This window comes from Seriola aureovittata, chromosome 3, assembly GCF_021018895.1.
Source record: "Seriola aureovittata isolate HTS-2021-v1 ecotype China chromosome 3, ASM2101889v1, whole genome shotgun sequence".
Taxonomy (NCBI): Eukaryota; Metazoa; Chordata; class Actinopteri; order Carangiformes; family Carangidae; genus Seriola; species Seriola aureovittata.
Window position 1 is genome coordinate 13,835,883 of NC_079366.1, and position 23,376 is coordinate 13,859,258.

At 40.7% G+C, this 23,376-nt stretch overlaps 1 protein-coding gene across 1 annotated transcript in view; it reads right to left on the minus strand.

Annotated features, from left to right (window-relative positions):
• The window catches only part of LOC130166711 (alpha-1,6-mannosylglycoprotein 6-beta-N-acetylglucosaminyltransferase B-like), a 119,369-nt gene that overhangs the window by 65,202 nt on the left and 30,791 nt on the right, over window positions 1-23,376 (minus strand). The window contains exons 3-5 of the mRNA XM_056372428.1: window positions 13,184-13,334; window positions 3,412-3,521; window positions 49-125 (exon numbers count right to left, since the gene is read on the minus strand). Of these exons, the coding sequence (XP_056228403.1) occupies window positions 49-125; window positions 3,412-3,521; window positions 13,184-13,334 (338 nt within the window). The remainder of the gene's footprint in view (window positions 1-48; window positions 126-3,411; window positions 3,522-13,183; window positions 13,335-23,376) is intronic.

The window sequence follows — 23,376 nt, forward strand, 5'->3', positions numbered from 1 at the left end:
GGCTGAGTACCCCGGCTTTGTTTTAATCAAAATGAAATTAGCACTCACATCTACTTTCCCAGGACACTCTGGAAAGCGTGGGTCTCTTGGTACTTCACACTGGCTTGACGTCCCGTCTCTCACTGCTGAAAAGACACAGTGAGTAAAAATTATACCTTTAGTTATATTCCATTATGTATGTATGTATTTTTTGTAGATCGGACATCTTTCAGAAGACGCCCTGCCATACACCAGGATCCACTCGGAATTGATAAATCGATATTTGCTTATTGTGAGTGAAATATAAGTTGATTTACCCACCATCACTGTTGCTTCATTAGTCTACAGGCTCACCAGCTTAACTCATTTAAATCAGTTGGCTCTACTGTGAATATTCATTCTCCAGTGAAGTTAACGATTCCTACTGCAATCACCCAGTGTAATATTATCTATCAGCTCATTTAGCAACATATGGTGCATGAAAAACCTCTTTAAAATTCAGGTTTTAATCAATTAACTTTCATAAAATGACCCCAGACATCAACTTGTTTGACCCCCAGACTCATCCCTCAGCACTGCCAGGTTACAGTATCACTCACATTAACAGCTTCTCTCTACTCGCTTGTGGACATTTTATGGCAATATTCACTTTCTCCCTCGACATCATCATTTCCAGCGTATGCCGTATGTGCCGTCAGTGTCCATAAATCCCTGCGCTTCCCCCTTCGCAACATCGCACCATATCTGCTCTACTGCAGTGCACACTATTCACTGGGCCTGACAAAGCAGCACAGCCTGTCTCCCACTACTGCCAAGCTTCCTAGGGTTATGCTAGCAAGTACGTCTACTCACTTAGGCTGCACTCACTGCATTAATTGCTCCACTGACTTAGTTAACTGCCTCTCTGCTGCTGATGTGAGGAAAAGAAGGGAAGAGAGTGACAGAGGGCGTGAGAGAGAGAACTGGAATGATATCGTCCGTGAAGCAACCAATGCAGCTTCATTTTCTCATTGTTTTTCTGTCTTTCAAACCCCTCCCTCCTCTCCCTCTTTCTCTCTCTGGACCAACAAATTTGCCTTCTCTCCAGATTCAGTCTGTATCCATTTGCCTAATGAAAAAGAGACATTTCTCCACATAAGTCTTCCCCGGGGGCCTCTTTCCATCGACTGAAAAAAACACACACACGCATGCACGCACGCGCACGCACGCACGCACGCACACACACACACACACAACACACACACACACACACACAGCCTACAAATATGATTACAATAGCAACCACTGCCGCAACAATTGGAAATGTGGTCAACTAACTAGATAAAAACTTGACTCCTGTTCCTGCAAGACAAAACATAAAAGCCTCATTGGTGCTTGAGGGGGAGGAAATTCTAATCACATCCTCTGTCTCCTGTCGCTCCCTCTCGCACATGCCTGACCATGAGATAAATAAACCGCCACTGAGCCGTATGATAATAAAGTCTGCCGGCAGTGTTTCAATTCATCTGTGATTAGAGAAAGCAGCAGTGTTTTCATTTTGGCGAGTGCTGTCCTCCCTGCAGATGCAGTGGGGAAAAACAAAAGGAGATGTAATGCTCATTTATTCTCATGTAAAGACTTGGGCAATTACCCTCAAGAGAAAAAGTGAGAGGAGAATAAGGAGGAAAGAATGATTATAATGCTGTGTGTGTGTGTGTGTGTGTGTGTGTGTGTGTGTGTGTGTGTGTGTGTGTGTGTGTGTGAGAGAGAGAACACAACTCCCACAAGCTTTAAATTAGTTAGGTTTTGATTAGAAAAGTGCAAGAGCAAGACAACAGAAAACAGCCCGGTTAGTTGGAAACATGACCACAATGTCTCGCATGCACAAGTGTGCTCGACCGATGACTAGATTACTCATATATATCTCTCTATTACATCTCTTTCCTAGAACTAAAATAAAAATAAAATCAATCCACTGTAAATTCTTCCTGGTTTTGACTTACGTCAGCGCTTGGAAAACTGCAGCAAACACACTCCTAAGTACTCTGTTTTTTTTACAGAGCAGTATTTTACTATTTTGCACGCATGTTTTTGACAGCTCATTTTTACTTATATTTACTGGCACAATCAAGCATTGTTCCGATATTGTTTTTATGGTTCAATGTTTTTGTGTGAAAGGATGTGTAAGTAAAACAGCCACCTGTGTATTTTGGTTGTGTATGTGTCGGAAATGATTTGTGTCACGGGGAAAATCAGCTAGACGTCCTCATTTACACAAGTGTGTCTCTCTCTTGCTGTGCATGTGTACGTCTGCAAATCTGTTTTGTATTCTCTTCCATTCTCTTGTAAATAACAGCAGCAATTGAAGCTTTTCTCCAATGCAAGCTGACAGCTGTGTAGGAGTCCAGCTGTGCCTCAAGTTGAACATTACTAAAGAGCAACATATAAACTGAGTTACTTTTTTTTCATTTGAAGGGATTTTTCCCTTCTCCCTATACCCAGTCTAACTGGAGAATGGTTAGAACCGACTACATCTGCATCAGTAATACATTGCTCACAAAGTACACAGACAGGTGAACTGATGTACAGTGTAACCAGACAGAGTGAGAAAATATTGTCCGATCCTTAACTCCATGAATTCCAGCTTTTACTGTCTGGTGGTTCAGGGCTCCTGAGTGTGAGATAAACTGCTACAAACACTGATTAATACTGTTGGTAGTTAGGCAACTTAACAGCAAAAGGTAACCATTGTCCTAATTGTATTTATTACTGAAGTTGTAGTAAGCATTGTGTATCATCTTTTTTTGTATTGCATCTTTTGCGCTTATGCTGACATAAGTTTCTTATACCAGATTTATGTGCTTCTTTTAGCACTGCAGGTTGGTGCTGTGTAAGTACTGTGTATTGTTTATTGGTGTAATGTTTGCAATGCTGTATTCTGCCTGTGTCATTCCATATATGCTGTGACCGGTACTAAGTGTCTATGTGTGGCTTTGATTGTTATTACAGTGTATGTTCTTAGTATTTATGGTCAATTTTGTGCCCACAGTGCAAGCCAATTCCTCTTTGGGATAATAAAGTTAATCAATTAATTTCTTATCGTAAGTCATAAGAGATGAGTGGCTCGGGTCAGATGGTTGTGTGGATGTGTTTGTGGCCTGTATGCTTGTTTATTGTTCTTCTGATTTAATTGTGCTGCTTATTTATTTATAGAGCTGTTTGTAATTTGGGCTGATCTACAGTGCAATGAAGCCCAAGATAAGTGTCGATACAGACTTAATAAAGTATGTCAGATGAATTGCTGTATGATTAGATTGGTCAAGAGTGAAATACTCATGATATCAGTAACTTCTTTTGTCAGTCTTTATACTTACTATATATGTCTCACATATACATATTGTATTGTAAATAAGAGGATGAAGGCATATTGCAGTGATGATAAAGATACTGCACCTCTTCCTTGCACCATGCTGTTTTGCAGTATTTGCTCCACCCTGATGGCCATGTTGGAGACGTTTTGGGCAATAGCTTGGATCCTCTCCACCAGGCCGGCTGGTTGAAACCTGCACACAGATACAAACGCAGAATGAAGAAGAGATAAAGGCATTTGACAGTGACAGTTACCCTCACACTTCTGTCATTCAATGTAAACTCAATTCAAAGCTAAGTGCCAAGGGCAAAGAGCAAACACCTCTGCATTGGAGTAAAGCATGTATCACACCTGCACACCCATGATACGCAAAACTACCAGCAGTTAAAAAAAAAAAGAATCTCTCATTACCAATTCCTCCTCTCCCAAAAGTATCAGCTCCTGCTTCAGTCCCTTCTCTACTTCACATTCTTCCTCCCTCACTTCAGTAATGGGCCAGTCTCTCTTCACTTATTCCCCTCTTTTACTAATCTCATTGTTGTTTCTTCATTTTTTTCTCACTCTTTTCTCCTCTCCCCAGCCATTTTTTTCCCTGCTTCCCCTCCCTCCCTTTTTACATCTCAACAGATGTAGAAGTGTTAGTGGAAAATGCAAATTGGTAGACACTTGGTTGGAGCGTGAAATAGAAAAAGACTTGTGCTGCTAATACCACTTCCTTTGTAGGGTGAGAGACTTCCAATTCACATAATAAGATCTGTGGGAAATGTGTATGTGTGTGTGTGCATTTGTTGTGTGTATGTGTTTTAGTTTGCATTTGTTTGTGTGCTCAGTTTTGCATATTTCCAAAGCAACAGACTGCATGGCTGCACATCATGCAAAGGCAAGCCTGCATACCCATACATAGTCATACTGCTGTGCCCATTATGTCCATTTAATTGACTTGATTTCAGTGTACAAATGTGTGTGTGTGTGCACGTGCGTGTGTGTGTGTGTGTGTGTGTGTGTGGCTTCCTGTCTCTCCATATTGTCTAATCAGCAGATGGTATTAACCCTCATTAAAGCCAGAGGCTTAAATGCTGCATAATAACACATCATTGCAGATGATAATCAGAATTATTGATTGTGTATGAGTGTGTGTGTGTGTGTGTGTACACAGGATGGAATGCAATGCTGCTTAACTAACTAACCACCAACAGCAGCTGCGTGAAAAAGAGCTGAAAAAATATCACTGAACTGGGGGAATATGCGAGGAAAGTGTGTTTGTTGCTTTACAAAAAACAAGAAAGCCATCAAAAGTCACAGGCAGTCTCTGCGCTCCATTAAAGGCTTTATAAGTGTCACATGTAAGCATGTAAGTGTGTCGGCATCCTCTTTAATATGTTCACTACACAGAAGGAAATTTTAATATTGATATTGTGATTGAGAGACTGACTGACTGGGATGACAAGAGTTCAGTCTGAGAGAGGTTTAGTTGAAGGTGGCGTTCCTTCATCCATGTTGACATGTCAGAAAGACAAGCCGAGATCTGTGCAGAAACCGTGGGGTCATCTGAAGGGAACGACAGGTATAGTTGTGTGTCATCTGCGTAGCAGTGGTAGTGGAAGTCATGCAAGCTGATAATTGGACCCAAGGAGGTGGTGTAAATTGCAAAGAGGATTCCGCAACACCGATCCTTGGTCCTGGTTGTCTTTGCCAAGAGCCACTGAAGGAGCGCCAAGTGAGATAGGATTCAAACCAAGAAACTGCTTTGCCCGAGATGCCCATATCGCAGAGTACAGATAACAGGATGTCAAAGTGTCAAAGTTTGCTAATAGGTCCAGCAAGAAATGAACTGAGGACTGAGCTGCGGCTCTAGCTGCCCTTAGGGGTTCTGTTACAGACAACAGAGCTGTTTCAGTGGAGCGGCTGCTCTTAACATGTTGGAGGACTACTGCTATATTATACTTTTTGGGGCCTTGCCTTTAGGCAGTCTGTGGCAACATTTCAGGTGAGAATGAAATCAAGTTCTTTTTTGGCTTTGTGAGTCAGAGAACTGCATTTTAGGTCAAATTAGTATATCAGGGACATGAAGTATGCAGAGCTGGGATTGTCTAAGTGGATGTTCATATCGCAGAGGAATATTAGCCATGTTTGGGAATGGTAGACAAATGTGTGTCTGGCTCAACCACAAAATCACCCATTTGTCCCTGTGAACGGTAAATGACAGCCACAGAGACTTTTACCAGAGAAGTCACCATGACAGCATGGTAGTTAAAGGAGAAGTATTTGTTTGGACGCAACAGTTGAGTAAATGTCCATTTTTGGAAATTAGGAGTTGAGCGACAGTCTCTATTGATATAACATGAGCTTAACTGAACAAATCTGTGACAGGATTGATTGCACCCAGCTGAGTGCGCCCTCTGAACTAGCAGCACAAAAGGTTTGTTTTTGGGGATGTGAGTTCGTTCAAACTCCCCTGCTGCCCTGAAAGTCACAACAACCGGCCAAAACTTGCAGTTATACTGCATAATTAATGTGCTTTTCAAGTACTAGACAGGACAAAGTACAAAGGAATATCTGTAAATGAGATTAATAAGAAGTAGCACTTTTGTTACAACTGCAGCCTCCACACACCCCTGTGAGCTTGTTCCGATTTTTGGATTGCAGTATAAGTATTTAGGCGCTTTCTCAATGATTCGTACACCCTCTGAAATGGTAGTACAAAGGGTTTGTTTTTGGGGGCATAAGTTTATTTACACTCCCCTGCTGCCCTTGAAACACCCGGCAGAAACTGCAGTAATACTGCACAATTAATGTGCTCTTCAAGTAGTAGCAAGGACACAGTACACAGGAATATCTGTATATTCTACAGGAGTGCAATCCTAAAGCACATTCTGACTCATCAAACTCATAAGGGTCATCTACAACGTTGAATTTGTGCTTATTTCTGATCCCACAAGACTTGGACCTTTAAAAAAATGGTAAAAGGTAGCTTGGTTCCTCACAACAGTAAGTGATGGCACAAATTAACGTTAAGACACACCTGTCCAAGCTGAAAACAATGGGATACTGATAGACTGGTAAATGGAGAGCTTAACCATCAGGCTCAGCTCCCTCTTCAACAGCGTGTACTTTAGTGCTGCTGCAATACCAGCAGCATCGACAACAAAACCCCTCGGTACTTGAACCCCTTCACTTCACTTGCTCTCAGCCCGAAGGGGGCAATCCACTGTTTTCTGGCAGAGTACCATGGCCTCAGACTTGGAGTTGCTGACCCTCATTTTGTTGCTTCACACTTGGCTGAAAACTGTATTTTCTGCAAATGACCCAAACATATGAGGATATAATTGCGCCTATCAACTTTTCTAATGTGGGATCATTTCATAGTTTTGTCAGGACTATTCTTGCATTCTGTACCACAGACATTTTGAATGAATAATTTTCATTATTGTCAGTGTGATTATTAATCCACAAATTACTCTCCTGTCACCTGCTCACAGCTACAACAAAAATCTCCTCTGTGTAAATAAGCCTTTAAACACATGCTTGGCATTAAAGCACAATACAACACAGTTATCTCAATTAAAGCATATGACAGAACTAATTATAATTGCACTCCTCCATCCTGTGCAAGTGAGGCAAACATAGCGTACAGGTTAGTGAAAGTTATTGCCATATATTGTCTTATAATGAGAGCCAGCATTATATTAGGCAATAAAACTATATTAAAACATTAAAATTATTATATGAGCATCTCACAAAAGTTCCCAGCTGTAGAGGATTACTACTGCCATGGTACCTAGTTGCAATGTATTTGGCCTGAAGGACATAACCTTTGTTTGCTAAGATGGGTAACCCCTGTTACTGTAAAGCACTCTTTGGGGGGCTTGACTGTGACTGTGCAAGTGGCTGTGGCCTCCATAAGACGCGACCTTCTAATCTCACCTCTAATGTCTGCTACAATGTGAACTCATCCCTGGAGATGAACACACGGAAGGGGGAGAAAGGGAACGAGTCACAGAAGGAGAGACTAACACAGGGAAATGGATGAAAGACTGAAGGGAGAGGATTTCACAATGAGATCTAAACAGGGCAAGAAAAAAAATGAGACGGAGAGAAACATACAGTGAGAGCTGAGGAAAAACTGAAATAAAAGCAGGCAGAAAATAAAGAGAAGGAGATCAACCGTCAACAGCAAACAGACCAAGAGTACCAGGGGGACCTTTCTGTCAAGAAAGAAAGAGGATAAAATAAAGAGATCCTCTGCGCCTTCGTGTGAAAGCCAACAAAACAGCTTGACTGAAACATTAAACAATGATCATGATCAAAGAATACGAGGATATACATATTTGATAGCCCACTGTTGCATGCTACTTGCGATGAAGCTTCCTCCCTTTTAATGAGTGTAGACAGTTGGCTCTTTTACAAATGAGGGAAACAAAACAGAAATGAGGAAGAGCAAAGAGAAGACAAAACGGGAGGAAAGTGTAGAGGGAGAAGAAACAACATGAGGAAATCTACTGGCAGATGCCAAACAGAAGTAGAACACTGAGAGAGAAGCAGTAAGAGAAAATCAATGAAAACCAGAGGAAGTGTTTCCAAGGATAGAAATAAAAATGTGTTTTCATGTTCTCCTTATTTCTCTTTCCCTCCCTCTCTATATAATGAGCTCATCCTCTTAAGGGAAGAGGACAGTTCTGGCAGGAACCCATCAGCAGAAGCTGTCCGGGGTCAGAGATGCATGTGACAAGGTGTCAGCATGTGTGTTTTTTGGTTTGGCTGATGTCCATTTGTTAGCGTGCCTGCTGACTTATTCCACTTGATGTCATGATGTTAAAACATCACACTCCAAAGTGTTTATTCCACTGCTTATTTTCACACAGACACAAATGCCGACACACGCATGAATGCTGAGACACACACACACACTCAGTTTTTTCATGTACAGTGTTACAGAAAATTAAGGTTGGAGCACTATTTGCACCATGGTTTATTTATCCCACTGTTCTATGCACATCAGGAAAAATGAATAAAAGAAATTCAAAAAGAAGAATTCACATGTCTCCCATGCAACCTACTTCCAGCAAAGCTACAATATGACATTGACTTGAGTGCTGTGGAAAAGAAGGCCTCCCGGGATAAAGGTTGTTATCCATCTTAAGCTTAGATGGGTGCTTAAGGGAGGAGAAATAGGTAAAGCCAAGCCAGAGCAGTGATCTTCAGAGAGCATACGCCTAAGGGGAGACTTACCAATCTCCCCTCTCATCCACTGCACAGTAAAACGAAGTGAATCAACTCTGCATCCTTTTCTCCTCCTTTGTCTCTCCCTCTCTCATTTTCTCAGGCTCTTTGCTGTCCCTCTTCTTCCCTCCTTCCTTCCCTTCCTCGTTATTTTCCCTCCGTTTTCTGCTCTAACGAGTGGCTGCCCTGTGGGCGAATTGCAGGCTGGGGCCTCAGACATCAAGTCCCATTCGCCGCTACACAGGAGTGTGTCAGCACCAATGAAGCTCACACGAAGATGAGACTCCCGCCCAGTGGATGTATGTGTGTGTGTGTGCGTGTGTCTTTCTGTGAATGCGTGCCTGACTGGCCTGGATTTGGGATATGTTTTTTATAAAGCTCTCTATTCCCATTTGCTCCTCTCCCCGCGAGCAAAAATCACACTTTACCACGTCACTCAGACCAACCAACTACGTTTCTCACACACTCTCTCACTCTGTGTCTGTGTGTGAGTGCAAGAGGAGGAGAAAGAGTAGTAAGAAAATATAGTAAACAGAGAAAGGGAGCAAGGAAGGAAAGGCAGGGAAGGTAAAGAAAAAGCCAAAAGATAGAGGGAAGAAGAGAGGAGATATGAGCAATGAAGAGAAACTTCAGTCCAATGATTATCCGTGTTGTGACATTCAGTGTGTGTGTGAATGTGTGTGAATGTGTGTGTGCGTGCGTGTGTGGCCATTAATCCTGCAGGCTATGTGCTCAGTCAGGGGTCTGTGCCCTGGTTTCACGCCCAGACTGGTTTTAACAAGTGTCACCTCAAGTGAACTAATACACAGAAACCCACATGCATGACGCAATTACACACAGACTAACACACACACACACACACACACACTCATTAAACACATCTCATTCTCCTTCTTCAGCAGGGTGCCATCAAAAGAACGTCATCAAGACAAAAAGTATGTGTGTGCGTGCGTGTGTGTGAGTGTCTGTGTGTTGTGTGCCCACCACAATTTCCTTAGTCAATATCTTTTTCATTCTGCTTCCCGAATCAGACATTTCGCTCCAGCTATTATAGTTGCTTCAGTCTAAAGATCCTTTGTGTGCCAATCTGTGAGTTTGGATAAAGTTTTCAATGATGTTTGAGTTTTATGTTAACTGATTATAACCCATCATAACATAACATCATACTGCATGATGCATTAATGAGTACTAACAAGATCTGTGTGCCTTTTAGCCTTGAAATGCAAGTTTAAAAACATGCTTTTAAAAATGGGAATTGAAAAAAAATGCATGTCTTGTAAAGGAGTGCAGCAGCCAAATAATTCCAGTAAAGGAAACTGTTAGTGGGTGGCAGTATCCAGCAGCTCCTCAGACTGAACTGAGGTCATATGTAAGGGGTTCCAGTTAATTTTGTCGGAGTGATCACAGAATCTACTGCTACTATCATAACATTGATCCATGTTGCTCTGTGCTTTCACTTTGGCATTTTTGAAGTTAAAAATATAAAACACATTGTTGCAGCTCATCACTATGCAATATAATGAAATAATGTCAAATAATGTCACTGTTCTTTTCATTAAGGGTAATACATAGGGGGGTAAAATCACCAAATCACAATTGCATTCTCTGCTACAAATGTGGGTAATTGGTTTCATGCCAGTTGTGTGTAATGTGATGCCTAGCCAAGCTGAAGGCGCAGTTACTGAGGATTAAGCCTGGCTCTTCGCAGTGGTGGCTGATGATTTTTTTCCCCCCTTTTGCCAAATAAACCCTAGTATGATGCTATTTTGAACATGCACATTATACACTGCCTGGCCAAAAAAAAAGTCGCCACCTGGATTTAACTAAGCAAATAGGTACGAGCCTCCTATTGGATAATTACTGCATGGGCGATTATCTTTCAGCTGGCAACAAGTTATTTATCCCCAACTGGTGCAATGAGTTGCCTCTCATTGCTTAAACAACCATGTCGAAAGACACATCCCGTGGTCGTGGAAAAGATGTTACTCTGTTTGAGAAGGGTCAAATCATTGGCATGCATCAAGCAGAGAAAACATCTAAGGAGATTGCAGAAACCACTAAAATTGGATTAAGAACTGTCCAACGCATTATTAAAAACTGGAAGGATAGTGGGGACCCATCATCTACGAGGAATAAATGTGGCCGGAAAAAAATCCTGAATGATCGTGATCGGCGATCACTTAAACGTTTGGTGAAATCAAATCGAAGAAAAACAACAGTAGAACTCAGGGCTATGTTTAATAGTGACAGTAAGAGCATTTCCACACGCACAATGCGAAGGGAACTCAAGGGATTGGGACTGAACAGCTGTGCAGCCTTAAGAAAACCATTAATCAGTGAGGCTAACCGGAAAAAAAGGCTTCAATTTGCTAGGGAGCATAAAGATTGGACTCTGGAGCAATGGAAGAAGGTCATGTGGTCAGATGAGTCCAGATTTACCCTGTTCCAGAGTGATGGGCGCATCAGGGTAAGAAGAGAGGCAGGTGAAGTGATGCACCCATCATGCCTAGTGCCTACTGTACAAGCCTGTGGGGGCAGTGCTATGATCTGGGGTTGCTGCAGTTGGTCAGGTCTAGGTTCAGCAACAGTATGTGCTCAAAGAATGAGGTCAGCTGACTACCTGAATATACTGAATGACCAGGTTATTCCATCAATGGATTTTTTCTTCCCTGATGGCACGGGCATATTCCAAGATGACAATGCCAGGATTCATCGGGCTCAAATTGTGAAAGAGTGGTTCAGGGAACATGAGACATCATTTTCACACATGGATTGGCCACCACAGAGTCCAGACTTTAAACCCATTGAGAATCTTTGGGATGTGCTGGAGAAGGCTTTGCGCAGCGGTCAGACTCTACCATCATCAATGCAAGATCTTGGTGAAAAATTAATGCAACACTGGATGGAAATAAATCTTGTGACATTGCAGAAGCTTATCGAAACAATGCCACAGCGAATGCGTGCTGTAATCAAAGCTAAAGGCGGTCCAACGAAATATTAGAGTGTGTGAACTTTTTTTTTTGGTGGCGACTTTTTTTTTGGCCAGGCAGTGTATTTTACACCCCAAAAGACAACCTCTGCAAATAAAATACGCAGAGATAGTTAGTGAATGTGAAAATTAACTAGTTATTATAAACACCGTCAACTGATCTTAAACAATCCAAAGGTGTCCAGATACTTGGAATTTGTAACCAAGGAGATCTTTCCCATCTCTACCTTCTATCCCATACAACATAGCATAACATGCTGGTATTTTTAGACATTAATATAAAAGTAATAATCATTAATTAAAATCAAAGAACAACAAATAGTATTCCCTACATGATGTACTTAGCGTAACTCTGTAATAGTAAGTGTAATCCTGTCATTTTCATCTACTTCAGAGAGATGATGCAATGAATCTGTTCGTCATTTATCTGGGAAGCAGTAGGCTGACAACAAGTCTGGTGGTTAAGGGCGAACTGTTCACTAACCTAAAACAGGATGGTCACACAACATTGATTTCAGCTTGTATTTAACCCTAATTACATAACCCTCTATCCAGCCAAACTGCCCCCTTCAAGGCAATAACTGCAAATTGATTTCTGTTACAGTTACACACGCACGTACCGTCCTAGTTAGAATCTATGACAATAGACAGAGTAACACCCTGTAGCCTAAGAGTAGAACTGCTTCCTCCACATTAAACAGCCCATTACTAGACATTGATTGCAGTTAACACCGACGCCAGACTATATTAATCGTTCCATCCTTCCGCTCTAGTGCCTTAGCACAGATCTGAACCTGAGCGTTTATCCGGGATCATTTAACAAAGTTCGAGGAGGTGAGGGGATTTCTGTCAGTGTGTATTTCATCACTCCCGCTGCACTGAATCCAGTCGAGCTGTTTGAAAATGAAAGGAGTCGGAATGAAGAGCATGTTAGACAGAAAAGACAAATTGGATGTTTTGGCGCTAAGGGGGCAACGAGAGGAGCAATTTGATAAAAGCAGTAGCAGCAAGGTCATACAAGACTTGTCTGTTTGCAGCAGCGATTTTGAGGTAATAGGCAGCAATTTCCACAAGTGACTATATGAGGAGGAAAAATGAGAGTGAAGATGAGAGCGAAACACAATAAGGTGCAGTGTTAAAAGGATGGAAGATAGAAGTCATGACTATGGCAGAGTCAAGATAGAGAGGTGATGCGCAGTATGAATGACAATGAGGAATATATCTTAAATACGATGGTGTCATGATATCATAAAAAAAGATCTTATCAGAGTGCAAAAATAATGCTTATTATTAGTATTAACACCATAATATCCATTACTTGAATTTACTATGACAAATTTGGAACCTTACAATTAATATAAATTATTTTGCTATTTAGACATTTACAATTTGGTAAAATAAATAAATAAATAATAAATAAATAAAAATCAGATGTTATTCACAGTTGAAGACCAACTTCATGTCATTCACAGCTTTTGAGCCATTTGCAATTAGAACATATTTCTACAGAAAAAAGTGAAGGCACCAAAATAACTGACTCTCACTACAACCATTTACATCTGGGGAGTACTGATTATTGTAATAAGGATTTTGGTGATTGTCGGTAATAGAATATAGCTGTAAAATTAAGGAAAAACTCAGCGTACCTGTTGATAGCAGAGCTGAGCTCATCGAGGCGCCGTGCATCGGTGGTGGAGGTGTTGTCAAGTTTGGACAGGCTGTCCATCCTCTTCAGAATTACCTCCAGCATGTCACTGATCTTCCTCAGCACACCACGTGACTCCACGCCTCCCAGCACTGAGTGGAGAGACAGAGATGGGAAGACAGGAGATGAATGACAAGCTGGACACTGGAGTACGTAACAAACTTGCAGAACAGAATGCACATTAATCACAAAGCCTGCAGCTCTTCTGGCTCACCGTACTGTGGTTGATTTTGGCTGCGGTTTTGTTTTGGACAACTGTGTCTGTGCACTTCAATGCAGTGTAGATGAAAAACAAATTCCCTTGTGTGCCAAACAATGTAAAAGTCCTTAATTAAATTTGTTGCTTCTGTGTCGCGTATGGGTGTTAGCTGAAAACATATAATGAGTAAAGTAAATGGACAGTTCTTCTTAAATTAAATTGTTTAAAAAAGCTGCCACTTCCTTTTAATGGGTTTGTAAGGCAACATTCTTGTCTAATAGCTTATAAGCCTAAATGACAAAGTGGGGCTGCAGTAGCGAACCATATCAGCTGTGGATTCACCCCATTTACCCACTCAAACATTGGTGTTCGTCATGGACAATGCTCCAAAAGGAAGCAATAAATCAAAACCTAAGTGTGAAATCCAAACAGTATCATAGTACGCAAATCACATAGTAAGTCCTCTCTGAGTAGGACAGATATACAATGTGATTTAGGTAGAACTTTGCGAATGTTTATGATGAAGTACCCAGCAGAATCTTCACACATACAGATGTGAAAAAAAAAAGATAACCTTATTTGGACATGCAGTACATATGACGTACTGTAGTTCTAGGGTTAAATGTGGCCACCAGGAAGGAATCCTTCACAACTGGATGGCATTACTTAGTGTTCAGCTTGTGGTGTTATCTCTTTTCTCTTTGACGCATCATGCTTCAATAATTACTTCTGCTCAAGCGATCTTGGTATCCCCTCCTGAACAATTCTTCCATCTGCTCACAAGATTTCCATCATGGCTTTGAGTTGATATAAGGCTGTCAGGTGTCATATTTTTTTGCAGCTGCAATGAACATCCAAAATGCTGACACACACTCACACAGTCCCTGAAGAAATATCCCATCCCCTACCATAATACCACTTTAACCCCATGAGAGCATCTCCTCTTCACTCCAGCCTGTGTTATTCCTTCATCTTAAAGTCCAAAAGCCAACACTTTAACCTGTGTATTTATAGCTTTAATTCTTGTTGCCTCTGCCTACAGCAGTGCATGTTGCCCACTGCTTTATTTTGATATTCATCGTAAACTGGGTTTTGTTTAGGCCAGACACCCCGACACTCGGGAGTAGGATGTCTGAATACGTGCTTACCTCCATATCCTCTGATACCCTTTGATATGAGAATAAAACTGAGTTATGAAAAGCCAGGAAACTAATTATGTGGAGGCGCTTTTTCTTGCTTCTTTCTCTGTCTGTGTGTTGTCTTATTTCGCCTACCATAGCAGAGAGGGCTGACTGTGGACAGAAAGGATGCAGCTGTGTATAAAGATGAATGCGCTGGCCATCACAGTTGAAGAGTGAGTCTTAACACAAATGAGCACGCACACACCGACAGTGAGGGAGAATATACTCTGACTGCACAAAAGGTGTAGCAGACCTCATTAGAATAATTACACCGACTCTGCCAGGGTCACTGTGTCTGTGAATACAGTCATAATGGCCCAGAACAAGGAAGGTGACTGAAAGTTGGAGACACAGATGGAAAGCCTTTTCATTTTATGTCTTTGCAGAATTAATCTCTACTGTACGTCTTACTCATCGTCTTTGAGTGCTCACAGAAAAAAAGTGAAACTCCAAAGAATCAGAGACAAGAATAATTGTGACTCAAGATGCAGTTTATCCTTTTTTTTTTCTCCACTTCAAGTTAATGGTAAAGGGGTGAGTCAGGTAAGACAAGAAACAGCGAATCACATGTATTACCTATAATGTGGTGAGGGATGCTTATTCTTTCAAGCACCAGAGCAACAAATAGTACTATATAGAAATATTTTATATAGTTTATTTTTTTTCAGCAACATTAATTAATATAAATCAAATGTACCCTGTATAAAGCATCAACATGCTGTGCTGTTACATCACCTCCTTTATCTACTATGACACCCTTTACACCTGCAATCAACATGTGTCTTGGATGATCAGATAAAATGTTATTTATACTGATTATTCCTATTTATTTGACTTTCTTCATTGTATTGTTTTTACTTCTTCTGTGTCATGTTCTTATTTTCATTTTATATGCCTTGTCTGGTGTTATTTCATTTGTAAAACACTTTGTAATTTTGTGCTATATAAATAAAGTTTATTATTAATATCCAACATTCATGTGAATATGCTATGAAATAAAATCCACCTTCCAACACATCTGAAGCTCACTAATTAACATGGTATATCTCCACAGGTTGTACTTTTACGAGGGTTATGTGCTGTATTATTTCGTAGCTAGGAGCACTAGGCTTCTCTAATAATATGTCATCAGTGGATATATCATTGTGTGTGCAAATCCAATAAGGAGATGAACGCAAATTAGACAGATGGCAGAAAATGTGAAGTGTAAAATACAACACTTGTCAAAAATGGACTGTCAGGATGTTGGCAGATGGTGAACAAGAAAAATTAGGTGTTCATAAAATATGACTTGAAAAAAAAGTCTTGATGATAATGAAAAACTGATTTCAGTGTGTACACTGTAGATGCATTTTAATGCCAGGTGCAATTATAATGAAAGCTTATAAAAAGTCAACACAATCCAAACACTGCCTCCCATGATAACACAAAGTAAAGAGAGCCAAGGGAGATCTGTCAACTTCAATCTGATACCATCATTAAATCTTCAGTAACCACACACGATGCAGTAAACAGCCTAATAGGATATAGCTCAGGACATGAGGGACACAAAGGTCAGAGTGTATTCTCCAAGACTCCCATCAGAGCACTTGGTAGGGCCCATATTGACACCGAAAAACACCTGGATTACGCTGTCCGACCACTCTGTCACACCTCATGTCTGCTGCTTGACAGGCAATTACAGCCAATGGGCTCCAGTGCCTAACAGCACCGATGCAAGGTCATTGTCTGTCTCGATCTCCTCCAGCAGCAGATGGAAACCTAAGTTCAGTGAGTTATCTCCACAGCGACAGATGTATTCGTCTGAGACTGACAGTGTCATGTCCTTTGCCTGTGATGGATCGCTGTGTCAGGGTGTGCCGATGGGTCGTTCAGGTGACGTCTTTGTGACTGACTGATAATGGATAGCATCCATGTTAAGGGTCAAGCAAATTGAAGGAGTGGCCAAGCTGAGAAAATGATCATTTATGATTAAGGTTGAACAAAGATTCAGTGCTTCCCTCAGAAATTATAGTCCTGGCAAAGCCTCCGAAAAAGCATTAGCACCCACACACACACTAAAATCATGCTACTTTCAATTACTGTTTAAAATGGGCGAATCCCTTTATGCTTGGCTGTTAATAAAACTACTATATGAGAGGATATAAGATTAGAAAAAAAACACCAAAGTAATATCACAATACCCTTGCTGATAGATAACAGACACAAATGGCTGTGATGTTCAGGAGCGCAGCAAAATGAGCAAATGGGAATGTTTTAACAAACCCTAAAAGGTACAAGAAATACAAAAAGTCAATGAGTAGGCTACATCTTTCACATGTTCCCATGGTCTCATGTATCAAATATAATTTATGTCAGGGGGCTACTTGTTCTCTGTCAAACTTTTTGTGTCAAAATTTAGACAAAGAAGCTCCCTGGATGGAAAATAACCAGCTGTAGCAAATGAGGTCTTCCTTTGAAAAGCAAAGTTTGACCAAGGTGACCTAATACCAAATCAAAAGGACGAGTACCAATATCCCAATAGCTTCCTTGAATGACACAATTATATGGAAAATGACTGCCCTCATCAGATGAAACCTCATTCAGATCTCACTGGTGCAATGTGAGGACACTGTGACCGAACATACTGTATGTAATGGGAAAGAAAGAAGATAAACAGCAGCAATAACATTACTGCAGCGATGGAGATGGTTTGACTTGCTCAAGCATAAAGGCGGTGGAGTCAGAATCAGGAGTGTGTGTGTGGGTGACTTTGACATTGCAAGCACAAGACCACCTTTTAAAAACTGATAACAGAAATGCAAAAATCAGGATGTGAAAGACAAGAACTAACAAATGAAGGATGAACAAAGAACATGGCCAAGAATCAAAATTAAAAGTAGCATCTAATTTCCCTCTCTGGGTATCCGTATTGAGCCTCGAGATATTGTTTGTAGGCTCCTTCTGATCACTCTATCACTGATCACAGATTACATGGAAATTAATAAAAGAGCTCTCATAGGCCCTTCACTGGTGCAGAGGTCAGCTCATTTTTTGGGCAATGTATTGACAAGTGGTGAGCGCTCTGTACAATAATAGGTCTGAAGTCAGAGGAAAACCTTGCACAGCAAAGAATCAGCTTTAAGGGGAAGGGAAAAAAACAGTAATTTCTTTATTTTTAACCACAACATATTTGTGATGTAACACAATAGCTTATGAAAAAATTTAACTGTTCATCATAAAGCAAGACAATTTACTGACCGCCAAAGAGCCAAATATCTTTCAGTTCTAACTGCAGTGTTGAAACAAAAGGGCCGAAAGTGGAATTATAAGGTTTCTGAACTGCAGCAGTAATTTTTTTTTTTAATGACTATAAGAGACCAAAGAGACCATAACTGATGCCACAGATGTCAGAAGCGTCCAGATAAGAGTTCACAGATGACAAAAAGTCTGCCTCACAGTCCTGTTAATGCCCATGGCACTGGCTTATTTTCCATTGGTTTTTAGAAACCTGTGACTGTTAGCTGATGGTGTTATCAGTGCTTTCACATTTTGTTCAACCATGGGAAAGAAAGAAGATAAACAGCAGCAATAACATTACTGCAGCGATGGAGATGGTTTGACTTGCTCAAGCATAAAGGCGGTGGAGTCAGAATCAGGAGTGTGTGTGTGGGTGACTTTGACATTGCAAGCACAAGACCACCTTTTAAAAACTGATAACAGAAATGCAAAAATCAGGATGTGAAAGACAAGAACTAACAAATGAAGGATGAACAAAGAACATGGCCAAGAATCAAAATTAAAAGTAGCATCTAATTTCCCTCTCTGGGTATCCGTATTGAGCCTCGAGATATTGTTTGTAGGCTCCTTCTGATCACTCTATCACTGATCACAGATTACATGGAAATTAATAAAAGAGCTCTCATAGGCCCTTCACTGGTGCAGAGGTCAGCTCATTTTTTGGGCAATGTATTGACAAGTGGTGAGCGCTCTGTACAATAATAGGTCTGAAGTCAGAGGAAAACCTTGCACAGCAAAGAATCAGCTTTAAGGGGAAGGGAAAAAAACAGTAATTTCTTTATTTTTAACCACAACATATTTGTGATGTAACACAATAGCTTATGAAAAAATTTAACTGTTCATCATAAAGCAAGACAATTTACTGACCGCCAAAGAGCCAAATATCTTTCAGTTCTAACTGCAGTGTTGAAACAAAAGGGCCGAAAGTGGAATTATAAGGTTTCTGAACTGCAGCAGTAATTTTTTTTTTTAATGACTATAAGAGACCAAAGAGACCATAACTGATGCCACAGATGTCAGAAGCGTCCAGATAAGAGTTCACAGATGACAAAAAGTCTGCCTCACAGTCCTGTTAATGCCCATGGCACTGGCTTATTTTCCATTGGTTTTTAGAAACCTGTGACTGTTAGCTGATGGTGTTATCAGTGCTTTCACATTTTGTTCAACCATGGGAAAAAAAAAAAAAAAAAAAAAAAAATCACATTCAGCCTCTATGAATACACATATGTACATTTGGAAAATTACCAATGCAAATGCAATCAGTCACAGGCATGATAGAAATTCCATTACTTGGTGGTTATTTCACTGGCATTATGACACACTGAGACCTAAGTTGTATTAAGGTCCTTGCTGAAAGCAAATATAACTCTGAATTACAGCAGCTTATAATAGTGATGATTGCCTCAAGGACTAGGTGACTAAAATACCACATTTAGCAAAAAATTTTAGCAAAAAGCATTATTGAACAGGCCAATAGAAGGCACAGTGTGCTGTATTTTTGAAATGCATTGTGTGTCAGTTACTTGTTAATGAAAAACTTCATGATGAAATTGCCCATCTTGATCAATTCATACATTCATTTTATAAGAGCTGATAAACCAAAAACTACCCTCACACCAAATAACCAAATTTACAATTTATAATTTACTTTAATTAGAAGTATGCTGGAACTTATTGACTATGTATAAAGCAATTATTTATCTCAAGAGATTAAACAAAAGTAATTTTTGGGTCTTCACTCATGGAGCATTGGGTAGTCGTGCTGACTGAGTGACTACCTGTTTGTGTTTGTATAAAATTAATGCAGACTTAAAACTAAAGGAGAGTAAAACCAGTGAGCTAACAGGACCAAGCTGCTGGCATACTATTTCATGCCGTGTTTGGCTTCCCCCACTGGCACAGGGTGGAATAAAATCAGCACACACACACACACACGGGTTGCACGGTATACCGGTACCAGTATAGTACCGCGATACTAGAGTTTTGAAAACGGTACTATACCAGCATTTAAAAACAAACGGTACTTTTATTTCATTTTATTGAATGCAAATGAATTGGTAAATTGGAGCCTGTCTCTTTAAGCACAGCGAGGCCAGCGAGTGTGACGTAGTTGCCCGAGCGGATGTAAACCGCCTCCCACGCGCACTCGCATGTCTAGACTGAGGAGAGAGAAACGACAAGTCGCGTCTTAGACAGACGGAGCGGGTTGAAGAAAATACACTAGATAGAGATGGCAGCTGCAGAAAAGCCCGTACTTGTGGTCAATATGGTGGCCCGAAGTTCGGTGTGGAAATATTTCGGGTTCAAACCGAACGATAAAGGCGAGCCACTGAACCCAGAAGCACCGCAGTGCAAGCGGTGCTTCAAAGTGTGTCTCGCAAAAGCAGGCAACACTTCAAACCTGTCGAAACATTTAAAGGACAACCATGCGGACTTGTTCCGAGACTTCAGTCAAGAACGACAGGTGATAATGTTGTTCACCAGTTCACTGCACTGTAATGTCAATGAAAGAAGTACAAAGCCCCTCCCAGCCCAGTAGTAAACCTACAGTAGCCTGCATACAGAGAGCTAAAACATGTCCATGGTTAATAAATACATTAAAAAATATATTTTTAAAAATTAAATTACATTCTTTAAATATTTAAATAACCCATTAAGGCAAGATATAATATAATGAAATATTTTTTACAAAAAGTATCGAAATACATATTGGTATCGGTATCGAAACAGAAATTTGGTATCGTGACAACCCTAACACACACACACACACACACACACACAGCAATGCTTTAGCCACCATATTGGGCTGAATATTTAGTGTCACGGCACATCATATTTCTCCTGAGGACTGAATTGCGTGAAGTGTGAACAGAATTCTTGTTAGTGTTGTGTTAACAGTCTTAACAGACAACTGGAAACTGAGAGAGAGACTGTTTGTGAATGTGTACCGTAATGCATGCATGCATTTGTGTGTGCACATACTGTGGCCTGCACAAAAAGTTGTCTGTTTTTCCTTAACCAATTTGAGCTTCTGAGCAGCCAAACATTGAGAGCGGGAACAATTAACATTAGTGACTGGAAATTAAATTCACCAACCAGATGCAGCTTCACTGAGACTTCATTCAGAATACTGAAACTAATATAATAAGTCACTGTGTGTGTCTTTGTGTATCTGTGTGCACGTACTTGTAAAATGAGTTCATGAAATAACCAAAGCGTGTCTGTCTGCTTGACTTTATGGTAATGGGAATGAGAGAAAGGGTCACACAATATAAAATAGCTATGACTTCCCTCCATCAAATCCTTTTATGTCACTAACTCAAAAAAAAAAAAAAAATTATATTTCACTCAGGCTGGGAACAGCATTTGTCTGTTTCAACTGCACCATCAAAAAAGAGAGAAAAAAATAATATATATTTTTTATATCCCAGCACAGTAGGGTAAAAGAACACAGTATGTAAGGTTTCCTATGATTAAGACATGTACTGTGCGCAAGGTGAAATACAATGGATTTATCTATTACTGTTGAATGCTAATCAAAAAAGAGGATTAAAAGCAGCGGGCTTCCTTCCATTAAAAGTGCACGATTGTGCCCTGAGGTGCTCCAGCAGCCTATGTAAGAATGTGTGTGTGTGTTTGTAAAAAGGACAAAGGTCATAAAGAGGGCAGTAGGTTGAAGAGACGGCTCTCTCTTCTTTTTTTGCCCAGTTAATTGAATTAAACTAAACTGCACAAATCCTGAATGCAAAATAACATGACAGCCAGGTAGGAATTTCATCATTTTAGGGACAAGGCCATTTGGCCTTCAGTGTCACAAAAATGTTTTGGGCACAAAGGCCACATGCAACTTGACTTTCTGATAATAAAAGAAAAACAACATTATACGCATGTGCAGACGTGTGGAAACTAAACTTGCACATTAAGCGTTAAAAGGCAGAAGTAGCAAAAGAGCAAATTACACTGATTTATCATCCCTGTAAGATCTGCTGTAAGTTTGAGACAGAATATTGTTACACAGGTAGCACAGCTCCTTACCTCAGCATGTAGGTTGTGTGTGTTGCAGGGGAGAGAGGGAGAGAGAGAGAGAGAGAGAGAAAGAGAGAAAGCGATGCTGGTGAGTTAACTAGATAGTTAGAAATTAGTAGCGTAGTATATGCACACAACCAATCCAAGCTGCAAGGACTGCTGCAGTGACGCTTTTAAAGCAACCTCGAGATTTTCACAGTTGCATTGGCACAAAGGCCATGGGGGCCGTAGGGTGTTCAATGATTTTCGATGGCAATGGCCATTGTGGTCACCATGAAATTCCTACCCTGATGACAACATGTGTTCACATGTGTTTACAGTGTATTACAGGGGTGTTTAGATTTACAGTGCATTCAAAAAGTATTCAGACACTTTGACTTTATGAAATTTTGTTATGTTGCAGCCTTTTGCTAAAACAAAAAATAAAAAAAATGTTTTTCTCTCTCATCAATCTACACTCAGTACCCCATAATAATAAAATATATCACATTGACTAAAGTATTCAGACCCTTTGCGAACTGAAATCTAGCTCGGGTGGCTGAAGTCCACCTGTGGTACATTCAGCTGATTGTGTTGAGGCTCTTCCTAAAGCTGGCCGCCTCTCCCTTACTGAGCAATCAGGGGAGAAGGGCTTTGGTAAGAGAGGTGACCAAGAACCCAATGGTCACTCTGGCTGAGCTCCAGATATCCTGTGCGGACAAGGAACAAAGCTGACAACATCCACTACCCTGGAATTTATGGCAGAGCGGCCAGAGGGAGGCCTCTCGTCAGAGACTTGGAATTTGCAAAAAAGCACCTACAGGACTCTCAGACTGTGAGAAACAAGATTTCCTGGACTGATTAAACCAAGATAGACCAAAACCTCAACTGAAAGAAGTGAGGAATGAGTATTCACCTGCAGCGGAGTTATGGCACTTTGAAAACGTTTCCCTGTCTCCACATCTCAAGCACGATCGAGCTCCGTCTTTGAAAATGAAACTATCTTGAGGCAAACTCTCTATCATTTGATATGTGGTGGGTTTGTGAGACAGCTCTGAACTATAAACCTTCCTTCGGTGAGTCAGCCAATCATAAGTGTGTGTGTGTGTGTGTGTGTATGTGTGTGTGTGTGTGTGTGTGTGTGTGCCCCCGATTGTCTCTTAGAGTATGGTTGCGGTTGCACACAACACACACGATGAGTGACACACTCATATGTGACCACACATACACATGCATACATCTGCTTGCATAAGGTATTATGTGTGACAGAACAGGGTGGTGTTGTGATTGGCTGGGGTGGAGGGGCATATTCATGAGAAGAAAACCATTTGCGGTTTGATGAATGCTGACAGAGGGGCCTGCTGGATAGCAGTTGACACAGCTAAATTAACTGGAGACCGATGTCATTTTGTCACAGGAGCTCACACACACACACACACACACACACGCCCAGAAACACACACATCTACA